This window comes from Ixodes scapularis, unplaced genomic scaffold, assembly GCF_016920785.2.
Source record: "Ixodes scapularis isolate PalLabHiFi unplaced genomic scaffold, ASM1692078v2 PGA_scaffold8__174_contigs__length_109621045, whole genome shotgun sequence".
In the NCBI taxonomy this organism is placed as follows: Eukaryota; Metazoa; Arthropoda; class Arachnida; order Ixodida; family Ixodidae; genus Ixodes; species Ixodes scapularis.
The window spans coordinates 3,138,031-3,155,159 of NW_024609883.1; the positions used below are offsets into that span (position 1 = coordinate 3,138,031).

Consider the following 17,129-nt stretch of genomic DNA (forward strand, 5'->3'; position numbering starts at 1 on the left):
CGCAAAGGAGTCTGAGGCGAAAAATAAGAAAAAGGAGCCTGGTCTGAAAAGTCCAAATCACCACCATAGCTTCTACAATCAAATACAAGGGCAGTTACACAATACACAAAGAGAGTTTTGTGATTTAGTTATAAATACACTCAAGGGCATTGATATCCAACGTATTCAGAGGGATGACACCTTCTGGTCAACCAACATAGAGCCTTTTCTACTTAGGTTTTACATGGAAGGCCCGACTTCCGCTGAAATTTCTCACGTAGACGAGTTGTCCGACCGAATAAACTGCCATTACTCCCGATCTGGGAAACTCTCGATCTTCGTTCATAGGCCATAGTATCATGAGATCGAGTGGTGTGGCTCTTCGTCAGCCGAATATTGCTTCGGCGGGTGTTTTTACCATGTAAGATGAGACCGTCGCGTGCTGCTGAAACAAGAACCTGGCGATTCTTCATTGAACTGCTCCTCCTGTAAGCTTCAAAAGGGCTTTTTTTCGTTTCGCACGTCATCTGTTCTGCTTGCCCGTTAGTTGCAGGATGCTATGGTGCACTAATGTGAAGCCTGATGCCGGTTTTTCTTTTTCTTTAAAAACTTGTTTATTTTATTTGAAGCAAGATTTGGCGCGTTTTCAGAGAAAAGTATTTTCGGTAGGGCAAAAGTAGGTAAAAGAGACCGTAGAACGTCAATGACGTGTTTGGACGTCGTGGCAGGCATCGTGTAAACTTCCAGCCACTTAGAGTACGCATCGACCATGACTCCGCAGATGTGGATACGTTTCGCCACCCACCGACTGAATAGTGGATCGTTTTCAGTTACTGTTCATGATGGCGTTGGACTCAAGGAAGACTTCGAGTCTTTCCAGAAAGTTAGCCCAGGTGCCAGGACTTTTGTCGAAAGCGGTAAGTGTTCGAAACGTCGACAACGTCGGTAGCCCCGTGTCGTGCTTGACAGTGGACACTTACCATTCGCTGAGAAGAAACTTGCTTGTTCGTCTGCCACGAGTCGCCCGATATCAGGTCTTCACCGCAACACCATCTCCCGACAAAACTGGTCTTCCTTGTCCGAATGTCCCATAGTTAGCAATCACGTCAACTTATAACTTCCCGAACGCTCATAACTTGCCGTCGCTAAACGCCGTTCATTTATAGCGCCCTCATTGCAAATAAACGTCTTCCTATTTATTCTGATGGTTTTCATCATATTACTTCTAAGCCGTACTTGCAACATTATGTGTGTCGGTACTTCCGAAAATATTGCAACGGCGTTTGTTTTCTTGGAAATATAATGCAATAACCTCTACAACATCTTCCGAACCCCGTGAAGCACAATATTTCGTGGCGTTATTTTAGTCGTCAATAAAATGGTGAGGTAAGTACCGTAAATCGCGAAGCAGTTTACTTGACGTCCGCTTCCACTGGTGTCTAGGAAGATTGAGTCTACTGAGCGTGCATTCCTGCAGAAGAATTTTTCATTGATAGAATATTGACACGTCAATCAACATTTCATTCCTTCTTGGTAAGATTTATTGCGAAAGCCCGTGACAACCGCCGAACCGCATTTCCCTATATCAGAGAACAATTTATGCCCAGCCTGACATTCTCGCATACATCCGTTTGCTGGGCCACGCTATTTGAGCTAGCTGAGCACAGCTGGCAGCGGCGCGAGCAAGGCCACGAGGGGAACGTGATGGTGCTCGAGCCATCCCACTGTGAACCAATGTTTCGGCCACCCCACGGGTGCGTGTCGCCATCTATTGGTTGAACTAACGCCTTGTTCAAGATGGCTGCCGTGGGACCGCAGCCTTAAATGCCCCCGCATTCTCGTTGGAAGCAAAAACCAGACTTGTACACGTTACTGAAAAATAGTAAGGAATTACATTTACAATTACTCGAGGCTAAATTGTAATTTATTACAATTACAATTACTCTGCCATAAAAGTAAGTGACCGTTACCACAAAAAGTAATCCGTTACTTTCGTGGCGTTACTTTCAGCAATATTGTCTTCAGTTAAGAAACAAAGGGGAGCCGGTTATTCAAGTTCTTATTGTTGCAGCCTGTTCCATTTAATGACCCTGAGTATTTTGAGCAACAGCTGACTCTCGAAAGTCTCGTCAGACATTTTGCGTTATTCCTTACTCAGTATGTAAACTGCCACGCTGAACACCCTTTGAACTGAGGCAATGGATGGGAGTGCCCTATTGTCCCTCAAGAATGTTTTATGCTCTGCATTGGGCTTCTGCAGCGAAGCAATAGAAGTACTATTTGTCTCGAAGATAGAGCAAAGCTTCGTCATTGTAGCAAGCGCCTGATATTCGAGAGTAGATCGCTCCGATACCACCGATAACAATATGATCAATCAATCAATCAATCAGTTTATTAAGTCACAAACAATTACATTTGGGACCAGGGGGCTGGAAAAAAGCTGCGTACTCGCAGCTTGACAAAGTCCAGCGAAAAGGCGGCGCGGGGTATCGGGTATCCTTCTTGAAGTCATCGGACCAATCTACTAAAATTCTCCATTGTCGAAAACGCGAAGAAGTAGAAGTCATCATACACCTAGCCAAAACTAGAATAAGAATTGATTTATGTCCATCTTAATATACCGGCCCATTTTGCCAGACAATAGCAAAACATAGTTGTAACAGTAAGGTGATAATTGAATAATAAATAAGGTTTGGCTCGATGTTTTCTTCCTTTGGTTCTGAACATGTCGAGCCTCCGTTGAAACGTTGGTGAATAAGAAAAAAAAGTTTCCAGTATATAAACCTAAGTAATAAAAAAAAGTACACTCATAACAACGACTTGTTAGAACGTCGATTAAAACAAGGAAATGTAAACGTACGTTTGCCGTGCGTACCTCTTTTGATGCCGTTCAAAACGCACGGAGCACGAACAGACTGCAGTTTACTCCGGTGTTCTCCAGATAGACGTCCGCTGATGCCACAGCTAGGCACCGAAGGGCAGAGTACTGTGACCCGGGCTCACGAGTTTCACTCTCTCGTCAAGCCCAGAATATCTAGTCTACGTTAGACACCAATATGTTTAATTTGTGAAAATATCTGCTTGAGATAAGATCCGTCCTGCTGGGGTAAAAACAGAAAGAATGCTGACTCACAAAAAGCGTGACTGAGACGCAGATACCCTGGCTGGAATTCACAAATAAAGCGGGCATACCCTAGAGATTGGACTACAAAAAAGTAAGCAGCTTTAATAACAGGTTCAAATAAGGTGAAAGAAACAAAAAGAAAAATCCTGTTTTCGAAGAGAAAATGATAAGTGTGCAGCAACGAACGAGGATGCTTGTGACAATAACAGCTTCACATATTATCACATCTCTTTTAGCGGATTTTAGGGTAGACGGAGCGTTGTCTCGTGTTGTGGCATTATGAAAACGGTCGTAGTCACTATACACCAACTCATGTTTACAAACAAACCGGAGCGCCCCTAGCGGACGCCACCGGCGCCGCGCATGCGCGATGGGGGTGTGGGCAAAAAGCTCGCCGTCGCCCATAAACAAACCTTTGGAATGCGATGTTGTCGGCGTCGGTGTGAGTCCCCCTCCTCTTTTTCGCGTTCGAATTGTTGATTCTACGTCTTCCTGGCGATGTCTGACTACTTGAGCGGCGTCAGCGAAATTACCGAGGCTCGCAACACCGCGAAACTTCGCGTGAATAATGTGACATGTGGCGATTCATTCCCCGTGGACGCCGCAGTATGTACGCTAAAACCTGATTCGCATGATGAGATTTCGTTCGCAATTTTCAGTCGCGACGCCGCTCGGGCTGCAAAAGCGTGAACCGTAGCTGAGGTAGTCGACGTCGATAGTGAAAATCGCAAGCGTAATCGGACCAAGTCAATTAGGCATAGCAAGTCAGTGACCGCCACTCGTAACAATGATCAACATCTCCTTGTATTTACTGTTTACATCGAGCCTGCTTACCAACCTTCAAACTTAAGTCTTTGAGACCTGCAGTTACTTCGTATAGCAAGTACGGGGCCAATATTTAATCTACGGGCCGGCGTCGTCCAAGAGAGCAGACGACAAGCAGAAACATTTGAAAGAGCAGACGACAGTTCGAACGATCAGGCGGCCGCTTGAACTTGCAGACGCACTGAACGTAGTCCGCAGGTGGTCCGCACAACTTGATGGTTTTCTGGCGTTCATGTTGGAATAAAACAAATAAATCTGATGACCACAAGTATCCGTGAATTTAACTCAAAGTGATTCCCGCCCAAGCAATCGTTGTCCGTCGGCGTCTGCTTTTCCCTTTTCACGGCACATATCCAGATTCTCGAACGAACCCAGCACGTGAAAACTGGCCTTCAAATCTTTCTCGACTTCTGGTACGGCCCCAGTCCCGGCGTTTCGACGAGAAGGCAGGTTTTTGTCTGGTTCCCTTCAAAACAACGCAGGAATACACGTCTGGCATGGGGATCCCTTCTGCCCACAGCCCCAGACCGGAAGTGCGACCAACGCGCCATCACCGCACCGTGACGTCACAGAGATGAGTTGGTGTCATAGAGTTACTATAATGTACGCTAGAGGTTCAACTGGCGCTAGTGTCTATGCGACTTCCGTGACGCAAATTGAAGCAGACAGCAACCAGTCTACTTTCGCGGTGCTCTTGTGCATTCCTATGGGAAAACGCGCATGCATTTTTCCTCTTCGCCGGAAAATAACACGGAACACTTTGGTTATTTGGGTCGTACCGAATAGTATGTACCTTGATTAACACTGTAAAAGTGAAAATCTTTTAGTTGGCGCATTTTTCTTCATCAATGAACGATGTTTAACTTCGCTACATTTCAGTCCCAAACGTGTGTTCCGCAGCAGGTGTGTAAAAACAAGCGACGATTCAAAGCAAAATTACAATCGAAACGAATATAGAGTGGGTTCAAGGCTCGCCAGCATTCCGGTGACGATTGTATATTGATAATATGCCAGTCCTGTCACTATATAAAAATGATCCCGTCGTGCATGAGCGGATAAAAACCTTCAAAACGTAGATAATAAAGTCCGTGGGCTATGAAAGGTGATCGCGCACTTGTTCTCATTGATATCGAGCGCGTGGGTGATATTTTGAACGTAGAACAAGCAGCTTCGCTCAGGGCAGAAAGGATAAAGCAGTACTTACTTATTTAAAATTGGAATAGATTACGTGACCTTCAATTTATTTTGATCGTACATGCACTGCGAGTTACTGATCCAGTGTTACTGCGCAGTTCTTGCCGCCGCTCTTGGTTTTCCAGATGTCCTCCGTTCGTTTGGCATGTATATCCCCCATGCTGGAAATAGCCGACGCCGCGTTCGCGCTAACAGTGTCCGACAGTGCACATAAATACACGTACGAAGCCGTTTTAGCACCGTTTTTAATGCGATGAATTCGAAAGAAAAACGCCGTAACTGACCAATTCTTTCGTCGGCCTGACTGAGAAATGTTCCAAACTACCTAGTACGTACGAATTATTTGGGATATTTGCTCTTATGATCGAGCGCAGGGAGAAAATACACTCACTTTTTCCCATAGAAATAGATTACCGGAAGTCAATTTTCGACTGGTTGCTGTCTGCTTCAATTTGCGTCAGCACACTAGCGCCACTTGAACCTCTAGCGTACATTATAATAACTCTATGGTTGGTGTATAACCTAGGAGGACATTGTTAGTTATTGTCTCTGCACTTACCTCCTCGAGCTTCTCGAAGAGGCACACAATACTTGGTGTCCTCCTCTTACCGTCTTGAATCGCAAAGAAAAAACAGAGACTAAAAAAGCGGATATAACTTGCCCCCCCCCCCCCCTTTTTTTTTTTGGTAGAAATGCTTATTTTGACTTCTTGACATTGTTTTTAGGGTCTAAAAAAATGAATTCAGGGCCTTGGTGTCGCAAAAAAAAAAAAAAAGGCTTTCGGGAACTGAAGAGTGCCAAGCCTCCCTTTGCGCAGGTCAATTCGCGTGACAGTGTCACTGCGCCTAAACTTTACCAAAAAATAAAAAAATAAAAAAAAATTTAGAAGGGGGGTGGGAGGAGTGGGTCCTGTAAAAAATGTAACGGATTACAAGGAATCCGTTACGTAAAAAATGTAAGGGAATTACTTTAAAATTACTCTAGAAAATATGTAATTATTCCGCTACTAAATTACTCATAAATGTAACGGATTACAAGTAATTGCGTTACTTGTAACGGATTACGTACAAGTCTGGCCAACCCACGTGTAGGCGCTCGCGATCGGCCGCGTCGCTCCGGCTGCGCGCGCCAGGTCCTGCGTGACTGATGCGGTGTGGCGATGTTTGAGCGCTTCCTAGGTTGAAGAAACCGTATTCACGAAACACGCATTGCTCTTCAGTGCCCCCCGTCCCTTGCAACGATCATCAGCCACATCGGCGAGAGCAGGAGGTGCTTCGTTGAAGGCGAGGACGTGCTGAAATGTGATCATGTAATCGAGCGCAGCGTCGCGCCGGAGAAACCTTCTCCAAAACATTAACCAAAATAGTCATTGCATTACGTTTTTCTTAAAATTCCAAAATAAAAAAAACACACTGGTGAAGATTATAACTTAGAATGTGACTAATTAGACTGCATATTGGCATTAAACGTTACAAGTTGTCTTTTTCAGTTTAATTTATCGGTTGTTCAAAGGTGCACGGTTCACGATGAAATATCAACGAGTTCTGCACCGACGAGGACTTAGTCATACACACATTTGCATTGCTCGATCGAAATTATAGGAATCGCAAAACGAATCACGGAGTTGCGTAAATATCCAAATTTCGAACTGATACTGCTACCTAATATGCTCCAGTGTAAAAGCTAGCCTGGAATAAAATAGTGTTCAAATGATAGCAGTACCTCTCGGTGGCTTGCGAAGCCTCACGACCCGGTTGTGTGATCCCTTCGGAAAATTCTCCGATGGAACGGCGTTGCGTATCAAGAACCTCCTCTTGTGCACTGTAATGCAATAAGACGGGGATATTCTGCCGGCAGCCGGGCACAACCACTTGGGAAAAAAAGATTGCCGGGAGCTTCGGACGGCAATGATTATTCTAAAAAATAATAATCATAATCGTCATACGTTTCACGAAAAAAAAAAAAAAAAAGTTCGCCTACTTTGATTTGAATCTGGGACCCACGGCACGTGTAACGGACACCTTTCCACTGAGCTACTCATACACCTAGAAGTTCCCGTTTTGACTATTCCTTTTACACAAAACCCAATGGGAACAACTACCGGCAACTTTTGTTTGCTCGGTTCGTTGTGCTGGTTGCCGGCAGAATATATACTACTTATAAAATACAATGCACGGTTTGAACGGATGTCGATGCAAGCGTGGTTTACGTGCGTACATGCCTCGTCCATTAGCATAGTTTGCTTGGAAGGCATCGCTTGAAAAGTGACGACCAAATACCACGTCGTGCGCAGTCAACTTTTTCCCTACTCTTACATATCCACTGCAATGTGAGTTTTTTTTTTTTCGCAGGAAAGCGATGAAAACTGATTCCAGGCCCGAAAGCATGCGCTGAGCCCTGCGGTACGCAACAAGAGCTCACTATATTCACTAGAGCGACAAAGACAAACTTTTGTACGACGACACGGCAAAGTGTCTTGTCGCTCATCCCGTCCCACTGTGGCGACGGACACCATCGACAAATATGTCCGACGACGGAAAGGAACTTGTTCGTCGTCTGATCTGTAGCGCCGTGGATGCCGTGTGGCAGTCCCACTAAAAGACTACACTCGACGACAAGCCTTCCGGTCTTGCCTCGTTTGGACGATCGCGCGTTCGCTGCTTTGGCGGCTTTGGTTCGCGAAGTCGCGGATTGATTTTGTCATGGCGTGTCACGAGAGGCAGCTCGCTCTCGCTGGGCTAGTTTTGCTAGAAGCCCTAAGCTCGAGCGAAGACGGCGACCTCATCCAGCCTCCCAAAAAGCGGAGGATGTGGATGCGACCCCACCTGAGGAAGCACAGGGAGCAGGGGTGCTACGAGAATCTGATGCGCGAGCTGGCACTAGAAGACGCAGAGTCCTACCGCTCCTGGATAAGGATGGATACGGCCACTTTTGAGGAGCTGCTGGGGAAAGTGAGGCCACTAAGAGTAAAACAAGACACCCCGTTTCGACAAGCCATTCCGGCAGGCGAAAGACTCGCCATCACGCTCCGCTACCTCGCTACAGGTGAGTTATGTCGCTGTGAGAAGGGAGGCCTAAATGACGCTTACAGGCTTATAACTTTGTCGCAGAAATCGGTGTACTAACATACTAGACAGCTTATCTCGGAAACGGTATGTTTGCTCGCACTCGTACATCCCCGGTCCAGGTGGCAGCAACCAACTTCATACCCCTCTCAGACTGGCAATTAAAAGTCAGTTTCATCGAATGAGATTTGTGTGATGGGCGAATCAGCTGTGCGCGTGGAATGTGACAAATGCGTCCTGTGCGCGAACACAGTTGGCTCTCAGGTTCCCCCCTAATGTCTCCGTCTACACACGCCGGTGTGTCGCACGCACTGATTGGCCGATCGCTCCATTGTCATTCGATGGAACTGACATTTAATTGCCAGTCTGGCAGGGGTATTAGATAACTTGGAGAATTCAGTTTCGCTTTCGCAGGCTATGACAGTGCGATGTATCGCTAAAGTACGTCTAAGTAGCGCATTTTATTTCTCAAACTATCAAAGAAAAGGTTTGCCCTAGTCAAACAAATATATCAAGAAAAGTTGTATGGGTGACCCATTGGGAAGTTCGATTAAGAAACAAAACTGACCGTGAGAAAAGTGGCAAAATGCTTTTCCTTGCCTATTTTTTTAATCATACATTTTAGCGCTTTGCGACGGGGTTGTCTTATTTTTTTATATATATTTAATAGGCGTCTCTCCTATGCAATGTTAGTTTTCGTAACTTTTCACTGGGGCAAGCCTTTCCTTTGATAATTTCTTATATTAAATGCACAGCCTACCCACTCATATGTGTAAATTATAGCGCTATAGCTTGCGAAACTGATGTTTGCAATTATTTTCGAGTAGGTCGCTGCCATCTGGATCGCCGGTAGACCATCAATTATGGTAAATCTGGAAGTTGTCATAAATTGTAAATAAAGAATAGCCCTGCAACCTCACACCACTGGCTGGGTTCAGTATATTGATATAACAATCCTTATCATACTCGTGGTGCTGGCTATCGCTCGCTGTATTCCTAAAGTTTCAGCGGTATACCCACCCGAGTTTCGGTCAGTTTCCCAGTTTTGACAGGAGTCGCATCAATAATCACCATTTCAGTGCGTGAATATGATCAAGTGAAAGCCACCTTTGAAATTTCTCCCTGAAAACCCTGCATTTTGTATACCATGGTGGCATACTTGATTGTTTAGAATGCATATAGAGTGCTTTCACTAATTTCAATGCAATGAACCTTCGTTCCAGGGGAGACCTTCGCCTCTACTGGTTTCCAGTTCAGGAGGGCCCACAGCACGGTGTCCAAGATAGTGCACGAAGTGTGCATCGCTATATATGAAGTTTTGGCACCTGACTTCATCAAGGTAGGTTTATCTCGTAAACATACCATCACAATTAAGGCCACACAGTGGTGTCAGAACAAAAGCAGAAGGACACGCTTTTGACACACAGATATGGTGACCTAACCCCTTGTGTCGGGCAATCACAGTTTTAACAAAACTGTGATCTAGCCAAAAGGAAAGAGAAGTATCAAAAAAAAAAAAGAGAAGTGTCAAAAACCTAAGTTTGGCTGCCCTGGACCCCTCCCTCCTCATAGTTTTCCCCCACCCGTCCTCACATCTTCACTTCGTAATCTCAACCGTTCGAGGGCGCAGGCATCGTCCTGCTGGCCACCATGGTCTCGACCTACATCTCGACTAATGTACGTCATCTGCTCCTATCTGGTCAATGGTGTCAGTCTCAACCCGCTCGGCCCCAGTGCAACACCATAGCCCTCTACATCTAGTGGCATTGGCGGCCTAAGCTCTCGGTGACTCCATTACGACATGTTCGGCTGTCTCGTCTCGTCCTGCAGGCCCACGTCACCATGTCAACACTCGTGTTTTGCATGCCCTGAACACTCCAATTCGCACCTCGCACAGCATTCCATTGCCTCTCGAGTTGTTGGTGACCTCGGTTTACTGTTGACTTCCCTCAAGTGCCACCTCCGGGGCGTGAACGACCATTCTATAATAACCCATAGACCATCTCGTGGCTCTTGTATATAGTATTCATGACATAATGACTGTCATTAGATGTGGCACTTTGGGCCTGTATGGTGTGGGCCGTTGCTTCTTTTTTTTGCGAAACCGTGGATCTCCTGGTCAAGTAAAGATTGCTATCACTGATACTACCCGTACGAAAATGTCAGATTCAGGCCGGAATGAAAAATGCCAGTTCCGCCTAGACCCAAAATTGGGGCACCAGTTTGTATCCAGCCTGGAACCGCGCAGTTCCAGCCCCAGTTTTAAACCCATGACCGTTGCACCACCGGAATTCCCGCTGCGCTCACCACTGGACTCTACAAAAGAATTTCGTGTTATGCCCTTAGCCGTTACAACCGAGAGATCGTCGCGATTTCAGACCCAGGCGGAGTGGGTCTGAAATCGCGACGATCTTTCGCTTTTGTAACAGCTCAGGACATCGCACGAAAGACTTTTGTAGAGTCCAGTGGTGAGCGCAGCGGTAATTATGGCGGCGCACACGGTCGTCCAGGCGTCGTCGCGTCGTCATTAAACAGTGCACGGAACACACACACAGCACGCACAAGCACAGTATCCAGTGTTGAGTGCGTCGGGAAGTTCCGGCGGGCAAGCGGTATCCGAGTTGCCCAAGTATTGTCACCAAGCACACCAGCGCATCCAGATGCCGAGCCAAAGTGCAATGGGTCGGCAGCTTCACACTATATAAAGATTCAAAGCCGAGGTCAGTGGGTATCCATCCAGGGCAACGATGGGCGCGTCAGTATCCGTGCGCCCGCAGCGCGAACGTCGCCGCCGGCCGGCAGTCCGACGGGAGCGGAGAAGAACCGAAACTGTCGAAGCGCTGCCGCTGACTGCAACAGACAATGAATGCAAGGCGCGCGTCGTCGCCAAACACGGTGCACGGAACACACACACAGCACGCACAAGCACAGTATACAATGTTGGAGTGCATCCATCCAGGGCAACGATGGGCGCGTCAGTATCCGTGCGCCCGCAGCGCGAACGTCGCCGCCAGTCGAGCGCCGACCGACCGCGCGGCAAGCGCGAAGAACAAAACTAAACTGACTCGGAGACAAAGCCAGGCGCGCGCGCGGAGAACGCCCGCTCGCAGCGCCCGCGTAGGGGATGCAGCGGAGGTGGCGGAGGCGCCTGTCCCTAACACGTGACACGCGAGAGACCGCGAAAGTTCTCCGCCATCCCCCCCCCCCCCCCCCCCCCCCCCGGCCACACACCCCTCCCTCCCCTCCTCCAGTCACGGTTTGCGCGCCCGCTGGCTGGGAGCCGCTGGCTGGGAGCGGACCCTACTGGAACAAGGGGAGCGGATCAGATTCACCGATCACTGTGCGATTCCAGTGCGTTGCGTCTCCCTGGATTCGACTGGTTAGACCCAGAATCGCGCTGATCAGAACTGTCCAGAAGTTTAGAACCCCGCGGACCCAAACTGGGACCGCTCCCATCTGACATTTTCGTACGGGTAGCACCATCACGGGAGTGACGCTGCAGCATTGATTTTACTGCTATGTTGTACTTACAATTTTGTGCATCCCATTAAGGTGTAAGGGTCACCAGAATGTCTACCCTGGCTGCACAGTGCACTGCCTGTAAATTTGGTGAGTCCACTTACTGGGCGCACATGACTTTTTAGTGTTCAATTCAGTAAGTAGACATAGTTCCGTTAAGTAGATGAGGTGTTGCCTTTCTATGCGGGTTTCACAGTTGGCTGACATGTCTTCCTCTTTCTTCCAAGCTACCATCAACGCCGGGCCAGTGGAGACAAGTTTCTCGGGGGTTTGAAGAGCTCTGGCAGTTCCCGCATTGCCTGGGCGCCTTAGATGGCAAACACGTGACCATCTGCCCACCTCTGGGTACAGGAGCCACGTACCGGAACTACAAGGGCACATTCAGCATTGTGCTGATGGCACTTTTAGACGCCGACCTCAAGTTCCTGTACGCAGATGTGGGCAGGAATGGACGGATGAACAATAGCGGTGTCTGGGCTGCCACAAGCTTACGGGCACACATCGACCATTGCTCTGCTGGTTTCCCGGAGCCAGCACAGCTGCCAAACTCGTCGAAGGTGGCACCGTTCGTTATTATTGGTGACGAAGGGTTTGGACTCAAGCCGTACCTGCTGAGGCCCTTTCCAGCAGCTGAACTAAAGGATCCAGAGACGATGTTCAACTATCGGTGAGTACAGACTGTTCTACCGTCGCTGTGCCAGTATCAGTAAGCCTTGCCTTGCATTTTCCCTGTAGTGAGAATGACAATACATAGCTTTCATGTCGCATCACATTGGTTGCCATGCCCAGGTACTAGATGTGCCATTAATACGGTGGAAGGTATGTTGTCACGCGCATCCCCGAGCATTTCACCTCGTGCTACTAATGCTCTTGAAGATTCGCCGAATGTGCAAAGGCCCCATTTCTGGGTACCGTGCTCCATCATGAAAACTGACGTGCGAATAGTGATTTCTCAATCAAATTGAATCGCACATTCCCCTATAAAACTACCTATAGCACAACTATCTACCAACCAAGAGTTTTTGGCATTGCACATATTATGACTGCCCATGGTGGTGTCCACCATCGTTGTCTCACATAGTTGTCATAGGCAATGCCTGGGAATAATACAATGCCCGACATATTCTTGTCCCTTGGAGATTGGACTTGCCGGGGATCCAGACCTAGAGATGCCTGCTTTGTCATCCACTTGTCTGAAGTTCAGATGTTGACATGAGCTTTTGAACCTGTACTCCGTGTCACTAGTTGCGTGCAGGACAGGCTAAGGCAACACCAGACGAGGGGAGAAAGGAAAAGCACTAGGAAGGATGAGGAGGAGGAGAGAAACCTCCTCCTCCCTAACGTTCTTATAGCGAGTTCGTTTCACGCGCACTGGCACCGTTGTAGTTCTCCCCCAGAATGCATCGCACTCGCAGAGTTTGGATTGTTTTGACTAAGGGGGGGGGGGGGGGGGGGGTTACGGGTTTCAGTTGAGCCAGTTGGTGCATGTTACTTGGACTGGGGCCAGCTGAACTTAGAGGAGAGATGAAGCGTGAGAAACAGAGACATAGACACTCCGCTGGACTACTAACTACGGTTTTAATTCTTCTTTTTCTTTTTCTTTCCTCCCGTGATCCTCTGCTGCTTTTTTCGAAAACAAAAGCAGCAGAGGATCACGGGAGGAAAGAAAAAGAAGAATTAAAACCGTAGTTGGTAGTCCAGCGGAGTGTCTATGTCTTTTTCTGTCCCTGTTTCTCACGCTTCATCTCTCCTCTAAGTTCAGCTGGCCCCAGTCCAAGGGGGGAGGGTCTTTGTCTCATCTTTGCTTGTAGTAGTCGATGTACTGTACAATTCACCGGTACGAACACGGCCGTCCCCAACCCCCCGGCTTGGCAGAGCAATTCGGTAGTGTCATGCCACGCTTAGGTGTGCATGACTGGTAGGTGTGCTATCAGTGGTTATCAGAAGCGAGCTCAAGTGGTCACGAGGGTGAGGTTGATAGCGGATGGAAGAGGCTGATAAAGAGCGGAAAAAAAGCGTGTTTGGGTAGGTTGGATCCGGGCGTGGTGACGGAAGGTTGTATCTCGACACGACGGGAAGGAATAAATCATCTGAAGGTATTTGGACAAGTGTCTTCACTGGCGCAGTCGACAAAACGGAAAAGAATCGCGAGGAAACGCAGCATTCAAGCATACGTCGAAATGCCCACATCGGACCACCGGCCCACGGATCAGGACACCCGCGGAAACGCCAACTGAAGGGTTCACGCCGCAGAAAGTGGAAACCCGGCAAGCAACCCCGTGAAACTTCAACCAAACCGCCCATGCTGCAAAAAGTGGAAGCTGGGGATCTTTCAGCGAAACGTCACCGAAGCGCCTTCTTGAAAGTGGAGACTTCAACCGAGGCATCTACGCTGGAAAAAAAAAAAAAAAAAAAAACTGAGCAACGGCGACAGCCAGGAGACAAGGAAGAACTGCAAGGTGAACAGAGCGGCTGCCTACGAAACGTCACAGCCTGACTGAGCAACGGCGACAGCCAGGAGACAAGGAAGAACTGCAAAATCAAAAGAAGGGGGAGGGGCGGGGACAACGACATGAAGAGGAGCAACGCGCAAGTGGTGAAGTGAAGAGGGCTGGTGAGGGGACATCTCGGGGTCGCATCTTGTTAGGACAGTGAACAGTACTCGCGAGTAGCACCTGAGGAACCCACCACGGCCGGAGCAACTGGTAGCAGAGTGTCCGAAAGCCTGGGGTGCAGCCTGCCGCCCGATTGGAGAGCGTCTGTGAAGGTAAGAGGCATTGAGTGGTGATTGAGGGTGTGGCTGATGATAACTCGTGCAAAGGCTAAAGCAGAACAAAAAATGAGTGACGACGATCTAGACGGGAAGGGGGCTGTCGGTGGGGCATTGGGGGACGAGAGAATGAAAGAACATGCCGAGCTGCAACTACGGCTTGAGGAAAAAAGAATAGAGCGAATACAGTTAGAGTTGGAAATGGCACGGCTGAAACAGACCTCGGCAACGGAAAAAGATCAGAGTGACCAACCAAAAGAGCTAGCGGCAGAGATTATGCAGTTCTCTAAGATGCTTGCGAACGTTCTTAGTCGCATACCGGGCGAAGAGGAAATGGTGCCGGGATGGTTTGATACCGTCGAGAGCGTGTGGAAGGCCTTTAAGGTTCCCAAAAATGTACAAACAATGGTACTACTCCCGTATTTATCGGAGAGAGTTAGGCACATAGCAAGGGACGGCGAAACTCTCGGATTCTTGCAGTATCCGGAGGTAAAAACAAAGGTGCTTGAACTTTTGCAACTGTCCCCTAATGAATACCGAAGGCTGTTCACAAACGCGAAGAAAAAGGAAAATGAGCCCTGGACACAGTTGGCAGAAAGAGTGCGTGGCTACCTTGACTATTACGTTCGTAGCAGAAAGGTCGAGAACTTTGATGACTTGAAAGAGTTGTTAATTGCGGACAGAGTGAAGGAGATATTGAGCGAAGATGCTCAGGCTTTTGTTACTCTTCGCGAAGGAGATGACTGGTTACGGCCTGCTGGTATAGCAAAGTGGGCACAGGTCTATGATGAAAGTAATAAATTAAAGGGAGACAGTGGGAAAAGGCTCAGTAAGCCGGCCGAGCGACAGAGACTGGAAGGGAATGCAACACGGGGTCCATTCCCACCCAGAAAGTGCTTCGTGTGCGGATCGTTAGGCCACCTTGCCAGATCATGCCCAGAGTCCGAAAAAAAAGTTGCGGCAAGGGTCGAGACGGTAGAGGGAGAGGTCAGCGGAATTGTAAAAGAAGCCAAATTAATAGAACTAGAGCTGTGTGGAGAAAGACTGCCAGTCAGACTAGATTCTGGAGCGGATATTACAGTTATCCGGAAATCGTTGTTACCTGACAGACGAGATCAACCAAAGGGCAAAATAAAACTAAGAGGTGCCTTTGGGCAAGAAATCGAGGCGGAGTTGGTTCACATACCATGCCGCTTGGCGGATACAAGCAAAGTTGGCAATCAGCAACAGAAACTGGTACTCTGTGCTCTAACAGACGAGCTTGCGTCGGGTTTAAATGTACTGTTAACGCAAACAGATTATGAGGACCTTAAAGCAGTGTGGTACGAAGAGCTTGAGGGAGATTACTTGGGTGCAAACATGGAACGAGGAGAGGAAAAGTTCTTCGAGCCACCTCTGGTACGCAGTACGGAGGGAATATCTAACGTGGACGAAGGTGAAACACCGCGAGCGGGGGCCTTCTGCATTGATAGCGAGGCGTACAAAGAAAGCGGAGCAGCAGAAACACACGACAGCACAGGCAAAACGGATAGCAGTGTGGAGCAGACATTGCAGGATAGTCGTCTACGCTTTCGAAAAGAACAACGAGAAGATGAATCATTGCGTACGTTGCAGAAATATGCTAAAGCGCGTAGTCACGGTTTCACAGAGATCGAAGGCTTACTGTTCCACAAAGAGTCGATGAATAAGCAGTTAGTCATGCAAGTAGTGCTGCCAAAAGGCAGGCACAGACAAGTGTTGCAGGTAGCACATGACTTGCCGGTAGGGGGCCATTTCTCTTTCAAAAAGACGAAACAAAGAATAAAGAATTCGTTTTATTGGCCGGGAATGGATGAGGACATACGGGAGTACTGTAGGACCTGTGAAAGCTGTCAACTGACAGCAAGAGAGAGGACAAAGGATCGGGTACCGATACAACCACTAACAAGACCACAGGTTCCTTTCCAGATGGTAGTAATGGACTGCGTGGGGCCCATAGACCCCCCCTCATCTAAAGGCTACAAATACGCTGTCTGTATTGTTGATGTGTGTACCCGGTGGCCGGAAGTCATATGCATGCGATCTCTCACAGCCAAAGCAACCTGCGATGCCTCACTGGAAGTGTTTTCTCGAATGGGTACCCCAGAGGTTATTTCTTCTGATCAAGGTAGCAACTTTACAGCCGGATTGACACGAGAACTGATGTCTCGGCTCGGGGTTTCTCCAAGGTTTTCTACACCGGGTCATCCAGAGAGTAATGGTTTGGTAGAACGATGGAACCAGACTTTCAAGGGAATGTTGAGACAGGTAATTGCTGAACATGGGAGAGGATGGGACAGGTATGTACCCTGCCTGCTGTGGGCATACCGAGAAGTACCAAGCGAGACGACAGGTGTGTCGCTATTCGAGTTAATGTATGGTCGTGTCCCTAGTGGTCCTCTGGCTATTCTTAGAAAATCCTGGACGGGAGAATGGACCCCCCCAGTGACGTTAAATCAAGGTGCAGAAAAATATCTCCTGGACCTGAGGAGGCAGATGATGAGTCTAGCAAAAAATAGCGGACGAACGAGCACAGGGACAACAACGGGCATATGCCACACAGTACAACCTAAGGGCAGTGCCAAAGTCATTTCAAAAAGGAGAAGCGGTGCTAATGTTAAACACAGAAGCTACA

The 17,129-nt window shown here is 48.1% G+C and overlaps 2 protein-coding genes across 2 annotated transcripts; both read left to right on the plus strand.

Annotated features, from left to right (window-relative positions):
* The first annotated feature begins 9,050 nt into the window (after nucleotides 1-9,050).
* LOC121833477 (protein ALP1-like) lies at nucleotides 9,051-12,377 on the plus strand. Its single transcript, XM_042286806.1, has 3 exons — nucleotides 9,051-9,078; nucleotides 9,411-9,526; nucleotides 11,934-12,377. Exons 1-3 carry the CDS (start codon nucleotides 9,051-9,053, stop codon nucleotides 12,375-12,377), a joined length of 588 nt encoding a protein of 195 aa, XP_042142740.1.
* Nucleotides 12,378-14,545: 2,168 nt separating this feature from the next.
* LOC115313958 lies at nucleotides 14,546-16,908 on the plus strand. Its single transcript, XM_042286807.1, has 2 exons — nucleotides 14,546-16,762; nucleotides 16,888-16,908. The coding sequence occupies exons 1-2, from the start codon at nucleotides 14,546-14,548 to the stop codon at nucleotides 16,906-16,908; spliced, it is 2,238 nt and encodes a 745-aa protein (XP_042142741.1).
* The last annotated feature ends 221 nt before the right edge of the window (nucleotides 16,909-17,129 follow it).

Excerpts from the sequence above, each read along its gene's own strand:
- LOC121833477 (XM_042286806.1), top strand. The coding sequence starts at position 9,051 with ATGGTAAATCTGGAAGTTGTCATAAATT. Across the intron at positions 9,079-9,410 it reads TCTGGAAGTTGTCATAAATT|GGGAGACCTTCGCCTCTACT; the intron begins GTAAATAAAGAA and ends CCTTCGTTCCAG. Across the intron at positions 9,527-11,933 it reads TGGCACCTGACTTCATCAAG|CTACCATCAACGCCGGGCCA; the intron begins GTAGGTTTATCT and ends CTTTCTTCCAAG.
- LOC115313958 (XM_042286807.1), top strand. The coding sequence starts at position 14,546 with ATGAGTGACGACGATCTAGACGGGAAGGGGGCTGTCGGTGGGGCATTG. Across the intron at positions 16,763-16,887 it reads TCAAGGGAATGTTGAGACAG|TGGTCCTCTGGCTATTCTTA; the intron begins GTAATTGCTGAA and ends TCGTGTCCCTAG.